This window comes from Ammodytes marinus (genome assembly GCF_949987685.1).
Source record: "Ammodytes marinus genome assembly, chromosome: 16".
Taxonomy (NCBI): domain Eukaryota; kingdom Metazoa; phylum Chordata; class Actinopteri; order Uranoscopiformes; family Ammodytidae; genus Ammodytes; species Ammodytes marinus.
Genome location: NC_137220.1, coordinates 23,562,859 through 23,588,677, shown reverse-complemented (window position 1 = coordinate 23,588,677; position 25,819 = coordinate 23,562,859). Strand labels below are relative to the sequence as shown.

General features: G+C 41.3%; 1 protein-coding gene across 2 annotated transcripts in view; it reads left to right on the top strand.

Moving 5' to 3' along the window:
• prkcab (protein kinase C, alpha, b) overlaps positions 1-25,479 on the top strand; it is a gene marked incomplete at both ends in the record, with an annotated part of 113,549 nt that extends 88,070 nt beyond the window's left edge. The window contains 13 exons of one of the 2 annotated variants that reach the window (XM_080044111.1): positions 1,650-1,778; positions 9,127-9,283; positions 9,504-9,638; positions 10,209-10,302; positions 13,885-14,025; positions 14,569-14,742; positions 15,256-15,347; positions 16,392-16,454; positions 17,627-17,765; positions 19,753-19,833; positions 21,025-21,132; positions 22,415-22,555; positions 25,315-25,479. In XM_080044111.1, coding sequence (XP_079900237.1) covers positions 1,650-1,778; positions 9,127-9,283; positions 9,504-9,638; positions 10,209-10,302; positions 13,885-14,025; positions 14,569-14,742; positions 15,256-15,347; positions 16,392-16,454; positions 17,627-17,765; positions 19,753-19,833; positions 21,025-21,132; positions 22,415-22,555; positions 25,315-25,479 — 1,619 coding nt within the window. Of the gene's footprint in view, positions 1-1,649; positions 1,779-9,126; positions 9,284-9,503; positions 9,639-10,208; positions 10,303-13,857; positions 14,026-14,568; positions 14,743-15,255; positions 15,348-16,391; positions 16,455-17,626; positions 17,766-19,752; positions 19,834-21,024; positions 21,133-22,414; positions 22,556-25,314 lie in introns of both variants that reach the window. The other variant, XM_080044110.1, reaches the window with a different exon arrangement.
• Between the last annotated feature and the right edge of the window lie 340 nt (positions 25,480-25,819).

Here is a 25,819-nt window from a genome sequence, read left to right as displayed (position 1 = left end):
ATAGATAGATAGATAGATAGATAGATAGATAGATAGATAGATAGATAGATAGATAGATAGATAGATAGATAGATAGATAGATAGATAGATAGATAGATAGATAGATAGATAGATAGATAGAAAAAAGTAACTATCAAAAATCTAATTCACCTGTACATCCTCATTCTCTCCTTATGTTTCCAAGTCATATCCATCCATCACCCTGCCTTCCCTCTCTCCTCCTCTTACTCCGTCCATCCATCTGTGGCTCTCTGGTGGCGACCTCATGGCAGATGGTGATTGGAGCACAGTGTCTGAGGCATGGCTGCTTCCCCCCCTCTCTCGTCTGGAATGTTCTCTCTCCCCTCTGGTGGTCCCTCATTTGTTTGGCTTTGTCGAGCTGTGTGTGTGTGTGTGTGTGGGTGTGTGTTGGCGTGTGTGTGTGTGTGTGTGTGTTGGTGTGTGTGTGTGTGTGTGTGTGTGTGTGTGCGTTGTGTGTGTTGTGTGTGTCTTTCCGTGGTGGAAAGTAACAAAATACAATTTATCAATTCAATAAAAATGTGTGACAGAACAAAAAACGAGTCAGGCGCAAAATAAGTCAAAGACATTTTAGAAATAAAGGCTAGATTAAGGTCTATAGGCCTTATGCTCCATTCAGTGAAGATAAGGGTAGATTTTTATCAAAATGAAGAGCAATTTTCCCCTCATGCTTTCCCCGAGGAGAACGTATGAATGAGTGTTAACTGCTTCCACTAATGCCCATGCCAAGTATCTCAATTTATACTGAAAGAAACTGGATGGGGATCTCATCTACTGCCTGTGATTATACCATATTTTTTATCAGTTAATGTGGTGATTTCCTACTGATGTTTGAGTGCCACACAGCTCCTTTGACTACTCGTCAAGAAATACATTCCTATTATATACAAAGTCATCCCCCATAACCCCCACTCACAGACAAAAGAATAAAGAACAATTTATGGAATTTCTTTCGACTTACAAATGCACTCAAGTCTGAGCCGGCTCCAGAGCTCTGTGAGGTGAGGAAGAGTTAAAGACTCAAATTGCTGCAGACAGTGCAGAAAGAGGATTCTGAGAATGACTAGCACAGCAGTTTAGAACATTACAAGTGTAAATTGAGGTTTATAAAGAACAAAACCACAACTCCCTGTCCTATTTTTATTTCTTGTTAAAACATAGTCTTTCTAAGATTTCTTTTTAATTTATTCTATTTATCTTTTATTCATTGTTTTTTTGTAAGTTAAGTAATCCTGCACTGCTTAAAATTTTTTTTTTTTTTGTGTGTTCACTCTATTATTTAGCTCTCTGTTAAATAAATGTAAATGTAGTTTTATTTTCCCCTCCACATCAAACCACGCTGCCCCAACTCTTTTTGCATATTGTCTTCAAAGGCAGAGCATTTTCTGCACAAACTTTTATTGTATTCTGTTTTATATTTTTTATTTGAGCACAGTTAGACGTATAGTCTGTCACACCAACATTCCACTGCACATATACTGTATGAGCATGTGACATACAGTATAAAGTCTTTTGAATCTCCAATCTCTGGGATCTTGACAGAGGTTGATTTCACTGTTAAAACATGAGGGGTTAAAAGAAAACCTCAACTCTAACTATATGTTCTCTGTTGTCTTTCTGTCTGTTTCCAGCCTGTGACATGAACGTACACAACCAGTGTGTGGTCAACGTGCCCAGCCTGTGTGGGACGGACCACACCGAGCGCCGGGGTCGCATCTTCCTCAAGATCGAGGTCAGCATGGACCGCCTCCACGTCACAGGTGTGTCTCTCTCTTAGTTCCATGTGTAGTAAGTAAGTCCAATGAAAGAAATCTCTGGGTTTATTAATATGTGTTTCTATCTTTTTGCCACTTTGAATGGCCTAGACTTTGTGTTCGTGAACTATTCTGAAAAAATCTGCTGCCTGTATCCAGACACAACACACAGATAGCTTTGTTGAGCTACTCCGGCTTTCATTTAAAACAGCAGTAGCCGAATGATATGCAAACTATGGTAAGGCAATATGTTGAATCCAATCCACTATTTGATCTGTAGCCGCTCCTTCGGATATCCAAGGTTGGTGAATGCAACCTCAGATTAGGAGCGGGTACTCGCATTAACCTCCTATTTACTCTTAAAGGGAATTTTATCAGTGGCAGATAATCAACAGTGATTGGGGCCATACTGTATGCAGGGGGAATCAGGAATTAGGGTTTTTTACTGGAAGTTCTTTCTCAGCCGAGCTAAGGGTGTAAGGGCAGGGCCCTTACACCCTTAGCAAATGTCTAAGGGTGTAAATGTCTATTTGTGATATTGGGCTATACAAATAAAACTGATTTGATTTGTATTTGATTTGAATGATCTTTTTCAAGAGGGAGATAGATATTTACAGTAGGTTATTGAATAATAAAATGTCCAGAGAGCCTGTTCTCTCTGCAGATGGTTTAACCTTGAAACGAAAGGATAATCAAACTGAATTGGAATCTATTGAAACTGAACTCAGGCCTATGTGTGTGTGTGTGTGTGCTTATTTATAACTCCTCCAAATAGTCCTGTCAGTCAAAGAGTGGTGCCCGGAGTGGACAATTCTCCCGTGTTTAAACCTCTTTTTTTTGTCAGGGCGATAAATTACTGGGTCACTTCCACAACCTCTCCCCTCTGTCTCACGCACACACACACACACGCACACACACACACACACACACACACACACACACACACACACACACACACACACACACACACACACACACACACACATACACACACACACACACATACACACACACAGCGAGACGGTGGCGGTCAGGGGAATAAGAGTGCTGAAGCCAATACAGTGTTTCCTTGTCAGTGGGGATCCAACAGTAATAACCTCCAGCTTGTGCAGAAACATGAGTGGCAGATGTGATTGGTTAGTGTATAGCAGTCATACATTGCTTTCATTTGTTTGTTTATACAGCCTTCCACATAGAAAGAAATAGCGGAGGAGATGAATCTTAGGCGACATCATTTTTTGCATTGCTTTTTTCAATTCATTGAAACATTTTGAATTTTCCTTGCTGCAAACAATCATCCGGCTTCTTTGTCTGTTTGTTTTCGCTGCTGGACAAGGTCTGATGACGTGTGCTGCTTTATGTCCTTGTCTGTCAACTGGACTGTGTGTGTGCGCTGCGACTATATAGATCCTGGGACTAAATAGAACATTAGAAGTGGTGACAGCGGATGTGTCTCGTTGACATGGTTACCTGTTAGCTTTTTCAAGGTTTGGACACAAGGCACAGTGAAATGGCTCACATTCATGGTGAGGGTGGCACAGGGGGAGACGGCTCTTGGCGTCTGAATTTTATTTTTATTTTTTTGTGATAAAACAATATGTCATTTGGCCAGAAATGTCATCATTTGGAAGAACAATACCACAAATGGTTTTCCGTAACCCAAAGTGATGTCTTCAAATTGCTCATTTTGTGTGACAGACCAGTCCAAAACTCGAAGATACAACAGAAAAAAAACTGAGAAAAGCAGCAATCATTTTGCCACTTTTAAACAATTGTAATCTTTATATTACACTGACATACTTAATTGTGTAAAGATAAAGCAGCTGGGGGCAGTGGACCAAGCTGAAAACACACCTCTTAAAAATGTGTATGTTAAAGTCTTCCGCCAACAGTTCCCTCTTTCACATATTCTTCATAACAAAAGTAAAGAAAAACAAGTATTGCAAAAAGTCAAGAAGCGTGAATAGAAAGCACCTTTGACCTTTGAACCCTGCAACTCTGTCTTTCACCTTTCCTCATACATAATGACAAATACCTTTCCACCATTTAAAAAGGTATAGGAAGGTATAGAAATAAAAATGTATAAATGATGGAGCAGTTGAGAAAACAGGGCGGGTTCAGATTGTGTAAGTGACAGAATGCATTAGGAAAGAAAGGGAAGAGGAGGACAAGATCAATAGTGAGAACAATGGAGGAGGCAGAGAGGGGGCAGAGAGGAGGAGGTCTAGATCATTTCTCCTCCCCTCTAATGGCAGCGCTGTGGCCAGTGGCTCCCACAGACAAAGTGGCGGGCGCTTGTGGTTCACCGCACCGATGTGAACTTGATTAAATCCTTCCAGCGAATTGCCAGGACACATCTGTCGGGTTCTCTCTCTCTCTCTCTCTCTCTCTCTCTCTCTCTCTCTCTCTCTCTCTCTCTCTCTCTCTCTCTCTCTCTCTCTCTGTGTCTCTCTCTCTCTAACCTCCTTCACCACCACCACCACCTCTCCTCTTTTCCCTCCATCTCTCCACCCCTCCTTCAAATATTGACATGTCTGTTATCTTCTCCTATCTGTTCCGATGAGGCCTCGGCCATGCCTCACCCCCTCCCTCTCATACCTGCTGAGCTCCTGTCCATTCAATCATGTCTGCTTCCTTTCCCTCCTCTTTTTCCTCAATAACACATCAACTTGTGTATTTATTTCCTATCATACTCTCTTTTCGAAACTAGTCGAAGTGGCAGCAATTCTGTTGTCATAATCACTTTTTGTCAAAATCAGTGAATATCTCCACATTAGCTGCTAACTGTACGTACTGTGTGTGCACTGTAAAGAACAAAAAAAAGAAAAAAAAACTCCTGTGTGAGTAGTACACAGCCTCTGGCTCTATACAGGCATGTTAGTATTGCTACGGTGGGCCCCCATTGCTTATATACCTGTTTACAAAGCCTAGGCTGGGTATTACAGTAACAACAGAGTGCACACACAGTTTGGACAGGTAGTAGATTGGGAGGAGGTGTTTTGACTAAATTGATTTGAACAAAAAGCGTTCTCCAGAATCAAAGACTTCACCTTTAAGCGACATGTCCTTTCCTGTTTCTTGCTTTATGCCTCCTTCCCCCTTTTTCCTCTCCTTCTTTTTCTTCTACATAATCATCCATGTTTTCTTTTGTTACCCTTTTTACCTCCTTCGCTCACTCCTGTTCCCGATTGACGGCTCTTCAAGCTAAAATAATCTGTGGGCGTGAGCAAAAGTTTATTCTGGAGATTTGACAAAAGGTGAACACGTCTCTTTGCGACTCGTCTAGACATTCACACACACACACACACACACACACACATACACACACACACACACACACACACACACACACACACACACACACTCATAGGGCGTCTGAGGATCGGGCCACAGTGAGCACACAGCAGTTTACTCAGGATAAGAGTCCCTGCTGCTGACACACTCGCCTCAGGTTTAAACCACGGTTGAGTAAGAATCCTTTTTCATATTCTTTCCCTCCACGGACAGTTCTCACAGCCCAGTCAGGTCTGATGCAAGTGCCCCATGAATTTTGATTTAGGGGAGTGTGTGGGTGGCACTCTGCAGAAAAACCCAAAGCCCCACTAATGTCTCACTGATGATCCTCATTTCCTTGTAAACCCTATTCTTTGAAATTACATTTACTTTAAAAATATGGACTTGACACAAAAATAGAAATAATGGGTCATTTTGGATTGTCTTCTCAAGTGTGTGTGTGTGTGTGTGTGTGTGTGTGTGTGTGTGTGTGTGTGCACGTGCAGCCACCCCCCCACCCCCCCTCCCCCCCACCTCCAGATTATCAGGCATGCATTGGTTGCACATGGCGTTGTTATGCAATAACACATTTGAATTTCAAAGCCTCTTTTTCTCTTTTGGGTGAGATTACTTTGTCGACCCCAGCATAGCCCAGCACGCAGCCGCCCCGGGGTTATTCTTTCTATTTATTTATTTTGTGCTGTGTGTGTGTGTGTGTGTGTGTGTGTGTGTGTGTGTGTGTGTGTGTGTGTGTGTGTGTGTGTGTGCGTAACATCTTCTGTTTGTGTGTCTATGCCTCCAAAGAATATCATAAAAAATACCATGGGGAAAAGTTAACAGTTAGCAAAGGCTCCAGGCTCTTAAAGCGCCACTGCACTTCACCCTGTGTTATTTTGCTTCTGGGTACTTTAGTGGAAGCAGAACATTTGACTCCTCCCTGTCCTGCTGCGGGATGGTTGCAACAGTGCAGCAGCATTGTGGATGCATGCTGGGAGTTCTTCTGTAATGCCTAATTGCGTGATGTCAAAACAACTCAGTCATTTCAGTGACAGTGGGTTGAAAAGACACATAATATACTGTTTTACCCCAAACAAGTACAAGTAATAAAGACAAACAGGCACACACACACAACACACACACACACACACACACATACATGCACGCACGCACACACACACACACACACACACACACACACACACACTATGAAAACAAAAGCAGCAGCAGTGATCAAGGACCATTTCTGATATCTGTGGTTGCTTAGATACAACAAGAGCTGCTTGCCTTCCGTATCCTCCCCTCTACTCGCTTCTTACGAGCTAGTAAATAATATGATAGAGAGAGAGAGAGAGAGAGAGAGTGTGTGTGTGTGTGTGTGTGTGTGTGTGTGTGTGTGTGTGTGTGTGTGTGTGTGTGTGTGCTGGAGGGGGTTAAAGGTCAAACTGTGAGGTGAGAGGCAAAAGCTGAAGATGAGACCTACACTGCCCTCTGCTGCACGAGAATGGGGCGAGCATGAAATAAAAGGGAATATAATAATAAATACACTATGATATTCAGTTTGTTTTTGCTCTCAGAAGGTTTTCTTTAACTCACTGGAGATCGATTTGAAGAATTATTCTAATGTTTTCATTCATGGTTCTACCACAAATTTATGTTGTCCATATTTTTAAACTCTCCTCTGTGAACAGTGATGGTGAAGATGCATGTGTATTCATTAACTTTTTCCTCCCCATTCAGAAGAAGTTATTTTATATTGTTGTACAGTGTTTGTTGAAGTCAATCCCAGAGACACATCAAAATGCTTAAAAATTAAATATAAAACCCTATTGTATAAAGTATAATACAGAAATTAAAATTATTCACAAACAGTAGTTGATGAATCAGTCTGTTAAACAAAAAACTAACTATCATTATAAATTACATTTTTTCGAGTTGACACATTAAAATGGCATTATTCATAAAAAGTTTATATCATAACAGAATAATAGAATTTTTTTTTGGGGGGGGCGGGGGGCATTTCCTGCTTTAAAATGGATGTCAATCAATCCCTTTTCAACATATGGTAGTGTTTCATTTCCTGTTGTATTTTTATTTTAGCTCTAATCTAAACATGACTGTCACAGCCAGCGATGAAAAACAGATAAATGCCAAATAAATCAGATTCAATCTTGCAAAGTAAGGAACAAAAAATGGAAACCCAAATGAGCTACAGTGTCTCTAAATGTCATTTTTTATAATGTTTGCTTTCTAATGTATTCAGACTCTGGGATATATTGGCCTATTCTTTGGAGCCAAAACTAAATATTGTATCATATATTTACCCAAATTCATAATAAATCATTCATCATATTGCAGGACATACATCTATACAAAAATGAGTCAGTTAGTCTTAAGTCATGAAGTCAAAAACAATTACAACTCAGTATCCCATGTCTTTGTACTTTTCATGGTTTCCCATTGGTTTTAAAGCCTCTTTCACCACTGTTTGAATGAAGAATCTCAGCATACGTATGTGTCCTCTGGTTGAAGTTCATACGAATTCCCTCAAACATCCAGATTAAAGCCTTTTTTCCCCTGGGTTTTGTTTTGTGTTAAGATACTCTTTCTCTCGCTCTCTCTCTCTCTCTCTCTCTGTCTGTCTGTCTGTCTGTCTGTCTGTCTGTCTGTCTGTCTGTCTGTCTGTCTGTCTGTCTGTCTGTCTGTCTGTCTGTCTGTCTGTCTGTCTGTCTCTCTCTATGTCTCTATGTCTCTCTCTCTCTCTCTCTATGTCTCTCTCTCTCTAGCTGACATGTTTTCATGTGTTCACATGATGTTGCTAAGTGGGGCAGTGGTGGACTCGGCCCATTGGCCAAGTACAGTAGATGTTGTCGCCATGGTGAAGTTGCCGTGCTCATTGCCAGCCCCGTCCCCTCAGCCCTGTTGCTATGTAACAGCACTCCTTTCTTTCTTCCTTTCCCCCCCCCCCCCCCTCTTGTCAGTTATCACACAGTAACGGCTGCCTCACATTATCATATGCTCACCTATTTGTATTTCACAGCCACAATTATCACAAGTGAGAGTGAGAGAGGATACTGTAAGAAATGTGAGGGTCTGAGGGTCAACTTCTAGTGCATTTTGACTGTGTTTTGCTTCACAGCACCTGTTATCAGCTAGTATGTGGAGACTGATTTGAGGGACTTTAAGCTGAGTAACTGAGCCTTATTTATAGAAACACAAGAACAATGAAAAGTGCTTGTATTTATTAAGTGAAAAAAAAAAGACAAATCTTTTTCAAATATTAAATGTTATCTCAACAGACTTTATCTGAGTGAAATTGGCAAAATTATGATTTGAATTACAATATATTTGTATACATATTGAAAACCACTTGAAGTCTGTCCTGTTTATTAGTACAACAGACAGATTGTGATGTGTTTGCTGGGTCAGAAGCTCAGAAAATTTCTGTCTTCAGTCCGAGCTCAGAGTGACTCATCCATGACTCATTCAAATTCATTTTTGAATTTTATTTTAGAAATGGACTGTGTGTGTGTGTGTGTGTGTGTGTGTGTGTGTGTGTGTGTGTGTGTGTGTGTGTGTGTGTGTGTGTGTGTGTGTGTGTGTGTGTGTGTGTGTGTGTGTGTGTGTGTGTGTGTGTGTGTGTGTGTGTGTGTGTGTGTGTGTGTGTGGGAGGGGGCGCTCGTGGTGTACTGGTTAGAGCGTCCCCTAGAGGCTCATGGCTTCGCTGCAGACCCGGTTTAAAAATGACCCGGGTCGGTTCATTGCATGTCTTCCCCTCTTTGCCCCACTTCAACTCTGTCTCTCCAAATCTGTCCAATAAAGTAAAAAATAAAAAAATAGAAAGGGACAGAGTCACTGTACATTAATTAACATTCTGTAGAGAGAAAAAAAAGTAAATTTGTCTAGTTTTCATTAGCAGTCCCTTCGCCTGCTGTTAATAGGCATCATAAAGTGCAAACAACATAAAAGTATAAACACATGTCAATCAGATAAAAGCACATTGCATTATCGACATCATCAGCCTCCAACACAAGCCAATGGGAACATCATCTCTCTATCTGCATGTTTCCATTTCTCCTTGTAGTGGGTGAGGCCAGGAACCTGATCCCCATGGACCCCAATGGATCATCAGACCCCTATGTGAAACTCAAGCTCACCCCAGACCCAAAGAACGAGACCAAACAGAAGACCAGGACCATCCGCGCCTGCCTCAACCCCTGCTGGAACGAGTCCTTCACCTTGTGAGTCAACGCTTGTGTGTGTGTGTGTGTGTGTGTGTGTGTGTGTGTGTGTGTGTGTGTGTGTGTGTGTGTGTGTGTGTATATTTGTGTGTGTGTGTGTGTGAGTGTGTGTGTGTGTTCTCTATCGTCGCATATTGATGTTTTTCCCTACTGTGTGTGTGTGTGTGTGTGCGTGCGTGCGTGCGTGCGTGTTTGTGCGTGTGTGTGTGTGTGTATTCAGTAAGCTGAAAGCATCCGATAAGGATCGCCGTCTGTCTATCGAGATATGGGACTGGGACCGCACCACCCGGAACGACTTCATGGGCTCCATGTCCTTTGGAGTGTCTGAGCTGATCAAAGCTCCCAACTGTGGATGGTCAGTCCCCTTCTTTGGTTTCTCTCCCTGTAAAGCTGTACAGTGTATAACTATAGTGTCGCCCCCCCCAAACTTTTACAGTAAGGAATAACTTTACAATGACTAAGTGATGGTTTTCAAGAACAACCGAGTCTAATAAAGCCAACAAAATCACTCTTCCATGTTTGCAGACCTGCCCCGGCGTAGCCTAAACATCTGTTTGGCATCAGTGGCTCAGAAACAACCCATACATCTTGTGGACCAAGTGTCCACAGGATGTGTACATAAGAGAAAAGCAGTGTGAAGTTGGCACTACTGACAGAGAGCAGAGCTGAAAACATGTCAATCAGATTTGAAATGGGTTTTGAAAGGGTTTTGCAGATTGAAGGTTAGGAAAACTTCCCTCGCCCATAAAGGCTAGTGTACAATTTGAGCTCGAAAAAGAGCAGAAACCATTAAAAAACATAAGAAACCCCATTGTTGGAGTTGTTTTGCCGCTATAGCAGCATACATATCAAGCTGGTTTGAAAAATGCCTATAGCTTTTCCTCCCTTCCCAACCTTCCTCCATCTCTTTCCTCTTGCCCCTCAGGTACAAGCTGCTGAACCAGGAGGAGGGGGAGTATTACAACGTCCCCATCCCCGAGGTGGATGACGTCAACCTGGAGCTGAGGCAGAAGTTTGAGGTGAGGCTACCTTATGGAACGTAATCCAACGCACACGTCACTTTCTTATGTCACACCCGTGTCTATTGTCCACACTCACTTCAACCAAATGTGTTCCTCTTTTCTGTCACCATGGTAACCTGGTCCTGTTCTCCCTGGGGTGCCACAGAGAGAGAAAGAGAGACAGAGAGAGAGAGAGAGAGAGAGAGAGAGAGAGATCCTTTTATACTGGCATTCAAAGTGGATGCTATTGATTTTTAAAGGAGAATCCCATATAGGCGAATATATAGTTGACAAAAGAAGGAAAGTTCCTGTGTGAGAAGTGCAGCTGCAATAGTAATTCAATTCCTGACACTACTCCAAACCCTGGCAGTTATCTCGAGGTCTCAAATGAAGAGTAGCACATAATGTTATTGCTCGAAAATATTCAATAGATCTGCAAGTGGACAAAGATGGAGGACCTTGTAATCATTGTCTACCCGTGCGCCACTGTTTGCTCACACATTGGACAGGTAATACAGGGTAATCTGGTAAACGTTCTAATACACACAGTATTGATATTTAAAACTATACTTGTACTTATACATCCATATTAGTGGAGAGCTGCCGCTATATTTAGTAATGGTGGAACGGGAACAAGTGCAAAGAAGTGTGGGATTCAGCCTGGAAGAGAGCGAAGGCATATCTATTAGAATAGCCTACTACTCCTGCAGGTGTTTCCATATGTTGTCTCCTTATGGCAACCCTCCAGACACTCCTGTTCTTTTAATCCTGCCATGTCTCTGTGCACTGTACTACGCTGACCTTGACATTCCCCACGAGGCAAGAGTCTTCATGCAAGTGTGCGGTTGCTGTGGAAACTGGGGGTGAAGGGGGGGGGGCGGTGCAACCAGCTATGACATAAGAAAAAGACTTTTTCAGATGTAAGCAGTGCTGTCATGTTATCCCTTCAAGACATAGGGGGTGAACCACTCATCGGTCTATACTGTCACTTTCTTTATTTCCAGCCAGACTCAGCAGCAGCCACCCTCTGACCCCACTAATAAGCCAGTCTCTTCTCTCCTCTAGGCCTGCCAGTTAAATATCCACTATCTCAAGGTAGCTCTTCTGCCTGCTCCGTCCCTGCTCTCTCTCTCTGGCTGCTGTCAGCTTGCATCGCTCTCACTTACCACGCTGTGTTGGGATGGTTTGTGGGACTTCCACAAATCAATCTCATTTACTAACAAAGGCTCAACAAGAATATAGTTGAACCAGCCCCTATTTGCTTGCTGTTATGTTATGCACACTAAGTGAACGTGCTTTGATGTTCTCCTCTCGCTAACTAACTTCCCTACTTGTTTCTGTCCCACTCTTTTTTCACCCACGTAAACATAAGGGGACTACATATCCTGTTAGTAATCTGAAAGAAAAATTCTGTCGTTATATGAGGATTTTTTTGCCGGATCTGATCCAAAGGTCAGAATCGGCAAAGTCTGACGTTTGCAGTGTTTGTATTTGACTTAACAGTGCAAACAGCAAAGCAGCTGGTTGTTCAAGAGCACAAATTCAACATCCTCTTTGAACAGCCGAGGTTTTCGCAACACATATGAAGATACAATGTGAATAAAAGCTTCATATAACAGCTTGATCATATGTTATCCCTATCTTACACACAAACAGCATCATTGTTAGTAAATGTGTTGAACACAACAGGTGTTGCAGTGTACTCATCCTCCTGTACTCACCACTATCAGTGAGCTGTGATTGGCCAACAGAGCTTGACTCCTGCTATTCATTGGCTGACAACACAGTCCATAGTGTGCCCTCTACTAGTCTGCCTTTTGGGTTTTGGACTATAGAAGGCTGAGCATGAACGGACTGTCACTTAAACTACAGCAAAATAATGAATGACTGCACACACACAAGCAGGTTCTGTGGTGTGCATGCCCAATCTCTCCACACGGTGGCAGTGTTATATTTATTATAAGACTGCCTGCATCATGTCCGCCTTGGAATGCAACGTTGTGTGGCCACTCCGATAGCCTATAAATATTCCAACTTTTGTTTGTGTGCAAACAGGTAGATGTGTGTTTCTGTTTATGTCTCATGTGTATCTAGTCAAAAGGTCCATGTCAGACATGTGCAGTTTATATAAATGTACTTTAGTTTTGAAAATGACAAAGAGATGTGTTATAGCAAAGTAAAGGTGATGATTCAAAATGGAAGACAAAATATGGGATCAATTTAATTCAAATGTTTCCTGCCGTTTGTGTAATATTGACATCCACAAAAATATCTCAACCCATCAACGGCTATGTCAACTCACCCACACTAAAGACCAAACCAAATTAACCCAAAACTATATATGTTTTGTACTATCAAGGCCAAAGGTTAAAGGGCTGAAGAGGCGAAAATATCAAGTATTTCACAAGAAACAAGCAAACATTTAATGAAAAAAAAAAATGATAATCAAAATACGATATAATGGCATTAAAAAAGTCCCTCTTTAACGTTTTTTATTTTATTTGCCACATTTTTCTTCATATCTATCTCTGCCAGGTGAAGTGATTGTGCCAACCGGGCGCGTACATGCTGACTGCGGAGACAATTAAACACAGTCAAATATGGGACAATCATTATGTCCAGTGTGTGTTGCCACATTGAGTCAAAAGTAGAGAAACGGTTGGCCTGGCAACTCTGCCCCTGTTTTTTCTCTGCGCTCTATCTGACAGAAACAGATGAGTGCCTGAGCTGTGATTGGGGAGCTGGCAGCTTCCTAATTGCCCATTCTGTTCAAACCCGCTCAAGCCAGTCATTATAACAACAGGGGACCTCGCAATGCGCTGTGCCCACCGCACAATTTCCCCCCCCGAAATGCACCAGTCAAAAGCGAGATCCTGCTGAATGTCTGTGATGAGGAAGTCTGGAGGATAAGTCAGTGGAGAGGAAATATCTCACTGTGCTCTCTCTTTACAGAAATGCTGAAAGAGCTTTTGATTTGATACAGCTTTTTAAAATGCAGCCAACCAGTGTTTACATGATGGTGGGAGATGTTAATGTGTCCATCATGTAGCAAATGATAACGTAATAACTGCTAAACAATTACATGTGTTAGAATATAATGGGCCAGCATGCAAAACACCATGAAAATATCTCCAATGGGATTGAAAATGTAACGTTAATTTATAATATTTTACACTACTCTATGCTACTTGCATTCATTATGAATTGATGTCTTTGGATTTTCAACCCACTTAAGAGAGATATTTATTTTACATTTAAAAAAATGCGTTTGTGGTTATTACATGATCGGTTATTAATGTGTTTTAATGATATAAACGACATCTTTCTGAAAAGGTGACCGAACTAAATCATACTGTGAAAACAAGCGACACAAGGATAACACTCTCTCTGAACGCTAAATGAGAATAACAGACCCCAGACCAGCAGTTAGACCCCATCATGTCATTTACTGAAGTTATTAAAAAATCTATATATTCATGTTTGCTTTATTCTTGTTGTTAACATTTGCTTTATTTGTGAATGCTAACCTATCAAAACGTTATATTTTTGAGTAAAGTGTAATCTTTAATATACTCTTTTTTTTTAACTGTAATACCACAGAAAGCCAAGATGGGCCACGGTAAGAAAGTGATCACGCCTTCGGACCACCGGCGGTTCAGCTTGCCTTCAGGGAACATGGACCGGGTCCGGCTCAGTGACTTCAACTTCCTGGCCCTGCTGGGGAAGGGCAGCTTCGGAAAGGTGAGAGCCAAGCTCAGTGATTGGGGGGGCTCTGGTGGTGTAGTGGGTAGAGTGTGTACCATATAGGCTCAGTCCTTGTCGCAGTGGGGTTCGAATCTGACCCATGGACCTATACTGCATGTCATCCCCCTCTCGTTCTCCCCATTTCCACTCTCTACTCTCAACTGTGATGATCATGGAGAAAAAAGAAAGAAAAATCTAAATACCATCGGATTGATGTATTCAACAGGTAATCTTCTCAAAGAAAAACATCAAAGGACTTAATTCCATATGCACCAATTCCATATTTCTAAGCAATTCTACAGCATGCGATTCTAATAGATAACCCACCCATGGCAGACAACCAAAATCGTTTTTTTTTTTTTGTTTTTTTTTAACTTAAAAAGTTTCAATATCGTTATTTTCAAAAATGTATTTACACAACATGATATTTCACAGAGCAGTAACTGCATTTCCGAGCATGGAATGGGCCCCTCTGTTACATTATGAATACCGCTCCTTCAGACTGTAAACCTCTTGTCCTTGCTTCTGGCCCTTCCTCAGGTCATGCTAGCAGAGATGAAGTCCACAGAGGAGCTGTACGCCATCAAGATCCTGAAGAAAGACGTGGTGATCCAGGATGATGACGTGGAGTGCACCATGGTGGAGAAGAGGGTCTTAGCCCAGAGAGACAAACCTCCATTCCTCACACAGCTCCACTCCTGCTTCCAGACTGTGGTGTGTGTGTGTGTAGTATAGTGTAATACAATATAGTGTGTAGCATACAACCTAATGCATTCGGAACTGCTCAGACACATTAAAAAGAGAATCAGTACACACACACTTGGCTTGAAGGGTGCTATTGTGCTCCCTCTCATCACTCATTTTTTATCAGCCATGTATCTGCATTATAGTCTTATATTGATGCAGGGGGAGAGGGCGGGATAGATATTGAGCTGGGACCATTCTTGAATACGAAGTCTCTGGTATGACGTCAAGTCTGTGCCTAGACAGGGTGACTCTAATAAAAACTTTGCTGATCAAAGCTGAGTCACAGTCCAGGTATATGAGAAAAGTAAAAAGACAGTGGAGGCATTTTAATATCACTGGTGTTTAGTTATAGACTATTAGATAAGCCAATGTATATTCATATTAAATGTAAAGTATATACACTGCTGTTTTTAGCCGGGTGGACGTCAGTACTTTTATTTAGTTTAGATTTGATTAACAGCTGCTTCTTATTTTTTTTAGGATCGGCTGTACTTTGTGATGGAGTATATCAACGGGGGAGACCTCATGTATCATATCCAACGCATGGGCAAATTCAAGGAGCCCCAGGCAGTGTAAGGACACTCTATAAAGTTCACCCACCACGGGCACTCTTTTCAGCTTAAATGGTTTGACTGTCCCTGAGTTGGTACGAAGCCGCAACACTGAGCTACAAAACTAGACCTAAAACTTCTGAAATGTTGTATGCAAACATGTTCATGGTTCAGGGTATGAAGCCTTTTAATGTAACCAGTAAAAAAAATGCACTTTCATTTCATTATGTGATTTAGGATTAGATACTGTAGATCTGATAGCCTGGAAATCCTGACCCTGATATCTTGAACGATAGAGGGTCTGGCGACGATCAATAGTAATTTCCAACTCTAGGGGCGGCTCCTACTCGTGCATTTCAAATGCCACTGCACGCAGTTGGATAGCACTACAACCAATCAGAGCGATGCACAAGTGACGTAAGCCCCGTTCGTTTAGCGAACAGCTGTTAAACTGTTCAATTAAACGTTTGCCGTTGTCGGTCGGCAAAACAGAACATTCCACTTACTTGCTAGTGAAAGCTATGAGTCCCGTCTTCCAATTCGTTAAGGGTCGAGGCCAAAGCAGTCTCAAACTCACACAACATATCCGCAGCCATCTTTGATGTTTACTATCACAGCTTCGACGTCGCATGCACGTCACTGTCGTCATCCGGTTACGTCCTCCCCAGAGCACCATATAAAGGGCTCTGGCGCGCCCATATTAGATAGAACCAATTGAAACGTTATACCAGATTTCTGGTAGTCTTGATAAGCTTCAACGGAGCGTCTCCAGACCAACACGCGCAGCAAATTTAATTTGCCAGCGCCTAGTGGCAGGTCTGGGAATGCCAGGCTATAGATCTGATGTATATTGAGGCCAAACAGATTATTACGACGCTGATGAAGTCATAAAGGTATTATTGATATTTAGAATTATTCATTAACATGCGAATGGTTGTGTATCACTTTCTTGTAATTCACTTAAACCACTTCACTGACAAATGTTATATTTTTAAGGTGTGCATTTGTCTTTCAGATTTCTTTCTTTTTTCTTATTTTAATTTTTTTTTATTATTCATTTTGCAGGTTTTATGCCGCAGAGATTGCCGTCGGTTTGTTTTTCTTGCACCGAAAGGGAATCATCTACAGGTGGGTGAGTCAGAGAAGAAATCAGCTCAAACTCATTCATCGTTATGTCACTGATAGTGTGAAAAGTTCTGGCTTCTTCTACTTTTTTATTATAAAAGGGTGTTCATGTAAGTAAGGCAAATGGGGAGGAAAGATGGAAGGAAGAGGATGGATGGATGGATGGATGGATGGGTGGGTGGGTGGATGGATGGATGGATGGATGGATGGATGGATGGATGGATGGATGGATGGATGGATGGATGGATGGATGGATGGATGGATGGATGGATAGATAGATAGATAGATAGATAGATAGATAGATAGATAGATAGATAGATAGATAGATAGATAGATAGATAGATAGATAGATAGATAGATAGATAGATAGATAGATAGATAGATAGATAGATAGATAGATAGATAGATAGATAGATAGATAGATAGATAGACATAGAGAACTGCTTGACAGAGACTAAGGTCACCCTGTTCCTCTTCTCCCATCCGTTCTACATACCCCACCGGCCTTGTGTCTGTCTTCCTGAAATGACTTTGTGACAGATATAGCTGCCACAAGTGTTGAATGAGGGGGAAGGAAATGAAGAACTGAGAGATGGAACACAAGCAGAGACACAGACTGAATGGTTTTGGTGTAGAAAGCACAGAGGGGGAGGCAATACAAGGAGTAAAAAAAAAAATTATTTGGGTCTGAGAAATGATTTGTTTACTGCAGACAGATAAACTGGGCTGTGTAGAGCGTAGACCAACACTGTTCTAGTTCTCTGTCGTCTTGACAGCAACACACAACAAGAACAACATGTTCTGAATGAATGAATGAATGCACAAAGGTTTTATTTGGAACATGTAAAAACAATCCCCCCAAAAATGGCAGAAAAAAAAACAGTAACAAAAAGCAAAATAACACAAAACAAAAAAGTTAATCTATGAATTTAACATGTCCAAAAAGTTGTAGGAAGAAGCATTATTAGCCTTATTGAATCCTACCCCTTCTCCAATCCTCAGTCATTAATAACCATCATATTGGCTTCACTTATATATGATATTTTAACACATTGTTGACAGATTGCTACATATATTTACATGTACCCTCACACATGAGAATTTATTTTTTTATATATATAAAATGTACATATTTTACATATAGTGTATTTCACTATACTTCTCCGTTGCTGCAGGGATCTGAAGCTGGATAACGTGATGCTGGACGCAGAGGGCCACATCAAGATCGCAGATTTCGGCATGTGTAAGGAGAACATGTATGAAGGCATGCACACGCGCACATTCTGCGGCACCCCGGACTACATCGCACCAGAGGTGAGAGGCAGATGATCACATTACAGTAAGGGTATAACACACAACTAAACATAATGAGCCATCCACTGTATAAAGGATTTCAGACACACCCCTCTACAAAAACAGATATTGTCCAATCATTTTCCAAAAATAGCACTATACTTTTAATTGACATTTGGTCTGTTTTTCCTGTCATGTGTCACCGTTCTGTATGAGTTTATTGTACAGTAAATTGGGTAGCAGAGATTTGAGAAAATTTTCTTGTGCAGGTGAAAACAACCAGAACTTCTGCTGAGGTGCTGGGCTGTTTCTGTAGTAGCCTATTCTATTAGAAAAAAGTGTATGGAAGCATACATTTATAACATCTACTCCATTATGATTCTTCACCAATATTCTCCATACAAAACATGTAATAATGCAATTGTTGTAGATTAAACTAACCCACGGCATACAAAGTAGTTCAAAATTCGCAGTAAAGCCTTATTGTACAGTTATTTCCTGGCAACGGTTGATGGATTTCCCTGGAAAAATGGCTATCATTTAATACAAATGATTGCGAAAGTTGTAGTGAATGTTCTGATTTAGTTATCAGGGCTGAATCACTGATAAAGATGGATGGTTTGTAGGGAGATTTCCATGAAGGTATGACTAAAATCTTAATGAGAGGCTATACAACGAATATAATGTAACACTAACAGCTCCCTGGAATGAATTAAATGGAATCTTATTCATCGAACATTGCCTGCTTTCCTTATTATTATTATAATCTTTCCAGTTAATTTTTAGGAAATGATTGGAATAGCTACATCTCAAACAGTTACATGCTATGTGTACACATTCATGCATTAACAGTAACAAACCAAAAGCAATTTCTCTGTATTGAGTACTTTCACTTTTGACACTCGAATTATGTTTTGTTGATACCACTAACAAGCGTTTACATAAGTTACATTTTCACTGCAGGACTTTAACTTGCAATTGAGGATTTTTTTTTACATTGTGGTATTTCTGCTTTCAATTTGAACAGTGTAAAGAGCTTTTACATGCTGTCTGTTCCGTTGCATGTGTACATATGTATGTCTGTCCACTCCCATGATGGAGCATAGTGTTTCTCAGGTGGGTCCTGGCTTCTCACAGAAAACATCCTCTAGACAGGGGTTTGTCCATGGTAAATCACCACAGAAGAGTCATAATTAGTATTTTTTGGTGGTTGCTTTATGATTATTTCAATGCCTAATGGCTCCAATTACGTCAACGTATGGTTTTGCAGCACAAAACCTAGGCTGTCTTTGACTCGAAGGCATTTTTGTTTAAGCAATAACAGTATTTTCAGGAGTGAGAGAGAAAAAAAAACGAGATGCGTGGGTGTCTGTTTTTTTTTTTAGACAGCTGAGCAGTAAATTGTCACTTTGTGAACTATATAAATTGCTGCTTTTCCATCTCTGTTAAAGGCAAGTGCAGCTGTGATTAGGCTCTCTTCTTGTGTGCCTGCATGCTTATCATTATGTGTGTGTGTGTGTGTGCGTGTGTGTGTGTGTGTGTGTGTACGTGCGTGCGTGCGTGCGTGTGTGTGTGCGTGCGTTTGTGCGTGTGTGCGTGTGTGTGTGTGTGTGTATAGGCTGTTCGGGGATAGAGGTGTGGGAGGGCAAATTGGAGGCTTGGAGAAAGAGCCTTTGTTATCGCGGCTCAAAATAGCTGACTGCATTGAATAGCGGTTGATTTGGTTTCAGTTTTACTAGAGGGAAATGCTACTCTTAGAGCTAGTGAAGCTCTTTTATGTATGTAACACTGCAGCGTGTGCTCTGCCTGCCAACAGTTACACAGTGTTAATAGAGAGAGGGGTTGAAAAGGGTTTGTCTGTGTGTGTGTGTGTGTGTGTGTGTGTGTGTGTGTGTGTGTGTGTGTGTGTGTGTGTGTGTGTGTGTGTGTGTGTGTGTGTGTGTGTGTGTGTGTGTGTGTGTGTGTGTGTAAATGCTAAATTGTCTCTTTCCCCTTTTGTCCCCACCAGATTATAGCATACCAGCCTTATGCAAAATCAGTGGACTGGTGGGCTTATGGAGTTCTACTGTACGAGATGCTGGCAGGACAGGTAAGACGTCATTTCACTGCACCAGTTCTGGTCCTTTCAAAAAAATAAACCATAGAGTCACACAAAACTATCTGCACAGTTAGCTCCATTTCCATTAAATGCCTTAGAAATATGGTTAACTATTCTATCATATAAATGTCATCACAGTGGAAAAATCACATTCCTAAAAGCTCATTTAATACAAAGAAAAGCAAAAAAAATAAAAAAATACTTTTAAAGGGCTACTCAGGGCTTAACGGCAACAAAGGGTTACCTTGACTACATAGGTATAGAGAGACTTAGAGAAAAGAGAGAAGCAAGTATAAAGGTTTGCAGTTTCCAGGCAACAGGTAAGCAGAAGCTATTTTTTTCTCACACACATAAACACTCACACAAAACAACTTCTGCCAAATGTTGCTCTCTGTTTTTATATAGTGGAATAGTCGTGCAACATAACATTTTGTATCCTAAACCATTTCAGTCGCACTTATTTGTCACCCACCATACATACGTACATATACCACCCATGGACAACACAACATCGCTAACTCAAATATCCATGAGTTAAAGGTGATGACGTAACACAGCGTTGCACTCAGCTCACCTCTACGTGCCAACCTTCTCACCTCTTTTCATGGAACAACATGAAAAGAGGTGAGAACCATGAGGTCACTGGTTGGATCCCCCGAACCGGACACAAAGGTGTTAGAGCGGGTTGGCCAATGATCCAAAGGTTGGCGGTTTGATCCCTGCTCTGCCACCTGTGTCATGGTTGTTGTGTCCTTGGGCAAGACACTTCACCCACCTTGCCTGGTGTGATTGTGTATGACTGCTGCACGCTTCCGTCAGTCTGCCTCAGGGTAGCTGTGGCTACGATCGTAGTTTACTACCACCAGTATAACTGTGTGTGAATGAATGGAACCTGGAACCCTGTAAAGTGCTTTGAGTGCCTTGAAAAGCGCTATATAAATCCAATCCATTATTCATCATCATTAGTATTAAGACTAGCGGTGGCTGGTATTACGTCTACGCTGCCCACCATCTCTACCATTGTGTCCTTGAGCAAGGCACTTAACCCCAAACTGCTCTAGGGGCGCTGTACTATGGCTGACCCTGTGCTCTGACCCCCTCCGAAGTGTGGTAACTTGAGAACTTAACAAGCGGCAGGTTGCCCTCACAGACCTGTGACACTGTGCTCTTCTTTGTCTTCAGCCGCCGTTTGACGGAGAGGATGAAGATGAGCTCTTCCAGTCCATCATGGAGCACAACGTGTCCTACCCTAAGTCCATGTCTAAAGAAGCTGTGTCCATCTGCAAGGGAGTAAGTGCTATATGTCAAAAGGAACCTGATCTATTCACTCAAACAGTCTTTTAAATGTTGCTGTTGAATGTGTTTGAACCTGTGAACCTGAGACTTAAATTACACACAATCCTCCAGTGATCATTTTGTCACCTTTGTTTTTGTCAATGATTCTCTGTAATATAGCGGAGAGCAGTGGCTGTTTTATTGTTCAAATTTTTGACAATGTTTTAATCATTTGTCAGGTGCCAGGGAGTTAGGAAATTAAAGGGACTCTCCGGCAAATTTTTATCACCCTCCCAAAAAAATTGAGAACTGGTTACAATCAAAGTGAAAAAAATAACATTTTACATTGGAGGGGCAGAGGTCTAGATATCTGGACCTTATATAGCTTTTATGGGTTATGTTCGAAAGACATTTGGATCCTACATGTCCCATAATGCAACTTGATAGCATCTTTAAAAGCCCCTTCCCACTTGCCTGGTAAATACAAATGCTCTTGTTTTGTAAGACCTGACAAAGCTCCTCCACAGACACGTTTGAAAAACAAAAACAAAGTTGTACTAAATGTCTTGGTAAATGTATCAGTTAATTGACAGAGAATGTATCTGCCACAATTCGGAAAATGAATTGATCGTTCCAGGCTTCTCAACCTTGAAGCGTTGCCACTTTATCTGTTTATATCACTTTGAAGACTTCACCTCGGCCTTTGTGAAGGGCATTCCTCTCTATGTTCTGACAAAATATACGATTAATGGGAAGACATAAAATCATAAAATGGATGTTATTATAACAGCTTATTTCTGAACAAGAAAATTAGTTTTCACTTTTCAATTCACCCACCATGGAAGATTCAATTAAGATTCAGGCACCGTCCCTATCTGTTCTTTTTAATAAAACACCCCGCCTTCATTTATCAAGACGCCTCACCCCGTCGCTGCGTGCCACCTTCACAGACTATTATCTCTCATCATCTCCGAGAAGGTGACAGAAGAGATAATCCTGATCCCTCTTATTGTTTGCTTCTCGTCTCGTTAATGGCCCAAATTAAAAATGGCTGCCCAATCAGAAGTCGCGTCGTGAAAAAGGCAGCGCAATTTCCTGCATCTATTTTTAAAGCTGGTGTCAGCTGCTGTTAATGTGATAAGAGCTCAAATTTAAAAAAATAATTTAAAAAAGCTTTAGAAATTATACACTTTGTCTGCTTCACTATTTTTAACCTTCCCTTTCCCTGGAGCATGTTAACTGCCTCTGTCACATCCTCTAAACCTCCTCCCCTCCCCTCTGTACTGTATGTCACCAGCTGATGACCAAGCACCCGTCAAAGCGCCTGGGCTGTGGGCCGGAGGGGGAGAGGGACATCAGGGAGCAGGCCTTCTTCAGGCGCATAGACTGGGACCGTCTGGCAAACAGAGAGATCCAGCCGCCTTTTAAACCCAAAGTGGTGAGTCAGACCTGTGTGTGTGTGTGTGTGTGTGTGCGTGTGTGCGTGTGTGCGTGTGTGCGTGTGTGCGTGTGTGCGTGTGTGTGTGTGTGTGTGTGTGTGTGTGTGTGTGTGTGTGTACTTCAGATGTGCTTATGTCATTGTACATTTTCACATAAGCAGTTGAGCTTCCACAGTTAAATGAGATCTTAATATTGACTTTTATTGTAGTTTCTTACATTTTCTGGCACATCAAAGAGAAGGTATTTAAAGGTGTAATGTCAGGAATCTTTGTTCTTGGCAAATCCAGCTAAACAAATTGCTAAAAAAATTGTCGTTTTTTTCAAACGTCAAACTGTGTATTTCCATTCAAATGAGGCTAAAAAAGTTCCAAGTTCAGGTTCACATTTTTAAAAGATTGTACTTGCTCGTATGCAGCCTACATTGAACACAATTGAGATTTTGATCACTGTTGGACAAAATCCATAGAGCTGCTTCTGTGTAAAAAAAAATGACTTTAGCTGATATGAGAAGTCTAAATGGAGACATGTTAACCAAAAGAACACATATTCTTATAAATCACTTAGGCAAGGCAAGTTTATTTATATAGAACTTTTCAGACTCAAGGCAATTCAAAGTGCTTTACAGGGGGAATAAAATACATCAAGATTAGAAATTGCATTTGAGAGATGATTAAAAACAAACAACAGATATAGGCAGAAATGTATTTCTTGTGCACTGATCACAGTTTAAAGATGGGGTTTCTTCAATCTCACATAATTAGAAAAGTTTTATTTCTCATGCACGGATCACGGAACTTTATCTCCTTAGATTGATTATGGAAAGCAAAGCATCATTTGATGTGTGTATGAGCAGCAGGGGAAGCTAATGTGCAGGAAGTTGGCAGATGAAAAGGTAAAGCACGCTGGATTGACATCAATGCAACTGTTCGTAGGAGGCAACATGGTGTTTGATCAAAAGATCACTTGTTTAATCTTGTTAATTAATGACATTTCTTTGTTGTGAGTATGGCATTTCCTTTCATGAAAAAAAAACAGGCCGTACAAACCGCGAGGTCCTTTCATCTGATGCCATTTAATTTACTGAACTTTTGAATCTTTTTTTTATAACACTAAAACAGTGGCTGTGTAGCGTGATGTTACTGTGAAAACCAGACGACACGACAAGTTTTTAATGAACTCGTCTTTACTAATGATATGTGTGGTAACCCGAGGGCAATAATGCACGCACACTTGTAACTCAGTTTAGTGTCTTTACTGAAACCATGCTCACGACATAACAGCCAAAGTATACACGAGACATTCAGGTGCAGAGCAATCACTACACAGGTATAGACACAAAGGTTCCGGGGTGCAGGATATACATGAGTGCAACACTAATTCAATCTATAACAATATGTATAAAGAAATAAAACACATGGACGGAAACTAATCACCATAAAACCTCCTGTAGTGTTTGTCACTCACGCTCATCTTCAGTTTTCTTGGCATTGCAATGTGCCAAAAAAGAAAAAGAAAATCTGTGTCATTCTTGATCGCACTTCCTCAGAGAGTCTTTAAGAGTGTTTGCATGAATGGTTGCGCGTTGTGTGTCTGCGTTCCCATACATCTGTCAATCTAGTCAATGGTTAATCATATGCACCATTACTCCAGTGTAATGGTTAGTACACACCCAGCAGAGGGGCCGGATCCCAGCTGCAGCCACTAACACCTGCCACCTCCTCCCCACACCTTAAGCTCCTCCACAAACGCTCCTTCTCTGTGTGTATCTTTGCACTTACTGGTCACTGTTTGCGTCCACCCTCACTGCCCCTCAGCGCCAAAGGCAAAACAAGCACTGACACACGGAAGGATAAAAATAGTTCCCTTTTTCTTCCACACAAAGGACACAATAAATGCAGGGTTAGCACCACGGATGTACAGTATCTGTCTTCACTTTGCAAGCAGTGGGAGGAAAATATTGCTAAAAAGGGAATCCATCCTGTCAGTCAGGGGGCTTTGTGCAGTCTATCACAGTTGTCAGTTCATACAATCCGTTATTAATTGCTTTGAAGGGATAGAAAACACAAAAGGTCCATCTGAGGCTTCTGTGACAAAGAATTTCATTCAGACGTGATGATACTGTATGTCTAATGAGAAACTGTGTTGCAAAGAACAGCAATCCAATATATCCTCCAGACTTTCACCTCTGGAAGAATTTGTCTTGTACAGTAGTATATGTAGCCTTCATATATATATATATATATATATATATATATATATATATATATATATATATATATATATATATATATATATATATATATATATATATATATATATATATATATATATTCAGCTGTTTGAGACACATGACAGCCCCAAGCAGAGCAGCACACTGATGCCGCTGACCTCCACTGCGGATGCTTAGGGTTAGCTACTCCTAATCTAATTCCAACTTCTGCTCGACTACACATCACACTGGGCTTGTGCCACCTTCCCTCTGGCTCTGCTGGCGAGCTTTCAAATAAAACAGAGTGTGGAGGAGCTTTTACATCCAGTCCATAATTTTCTTCGCAAAATGACAAAGGTATTAAGAAAAACTATATAAAAAACAGCATTCTTTGCACAGTTTGCTTTTACATGTTATTTTATTTATGATCATCAGAGGAAAAAATGTGACTGTTTTGTAAATATTTCAAAAGTTCCTCGAAGCACCTTTTAATTAAAATCACATTGATCCTCTCCACATCTGACAATCTATTTAACATCTCTCAACAGGGCGGCAAAGGAGCGGAGAACTTTGACAAGTTCTTCACGCGCACACAGCCTGTGCTGACTCCCCCAGACCAGCTGGTCATGGCCAACATCGACCAGAGTGAGTTTGCGGGCTTCTCCTGCATCAACCCTCAGTTCATCCACCCCTCCCTGCACAGTGTGGTATGAGGAGAGGGCCCAGGGGGGGGGGTCAAAAACACAAACAACGCATGTGGACTGTCTTTGTCACTTGACTACTGGATCCTTCCAAAAAAAAACTCCCAACAACAACGTCCCGCTGTCAAAAAGACTCACGTCGTCCTCTACAGTATTCCGTCTGCTAAAGTGAATCGATATCTGTGTGCAGAAGTTCCCGAGGAGAGGGGGAGGGAAGCCAAGGGTTGAAGTGATGATGTTTGTGGGCGTGAAAAAAAAAGTTCTTCTTGGCCCACTGATGGTTTTTTGCATCCTTTTCCCACGAAACATCTCATAAATATGTTCTGTTTCTTCTGAATCTGTGTCTGTGATT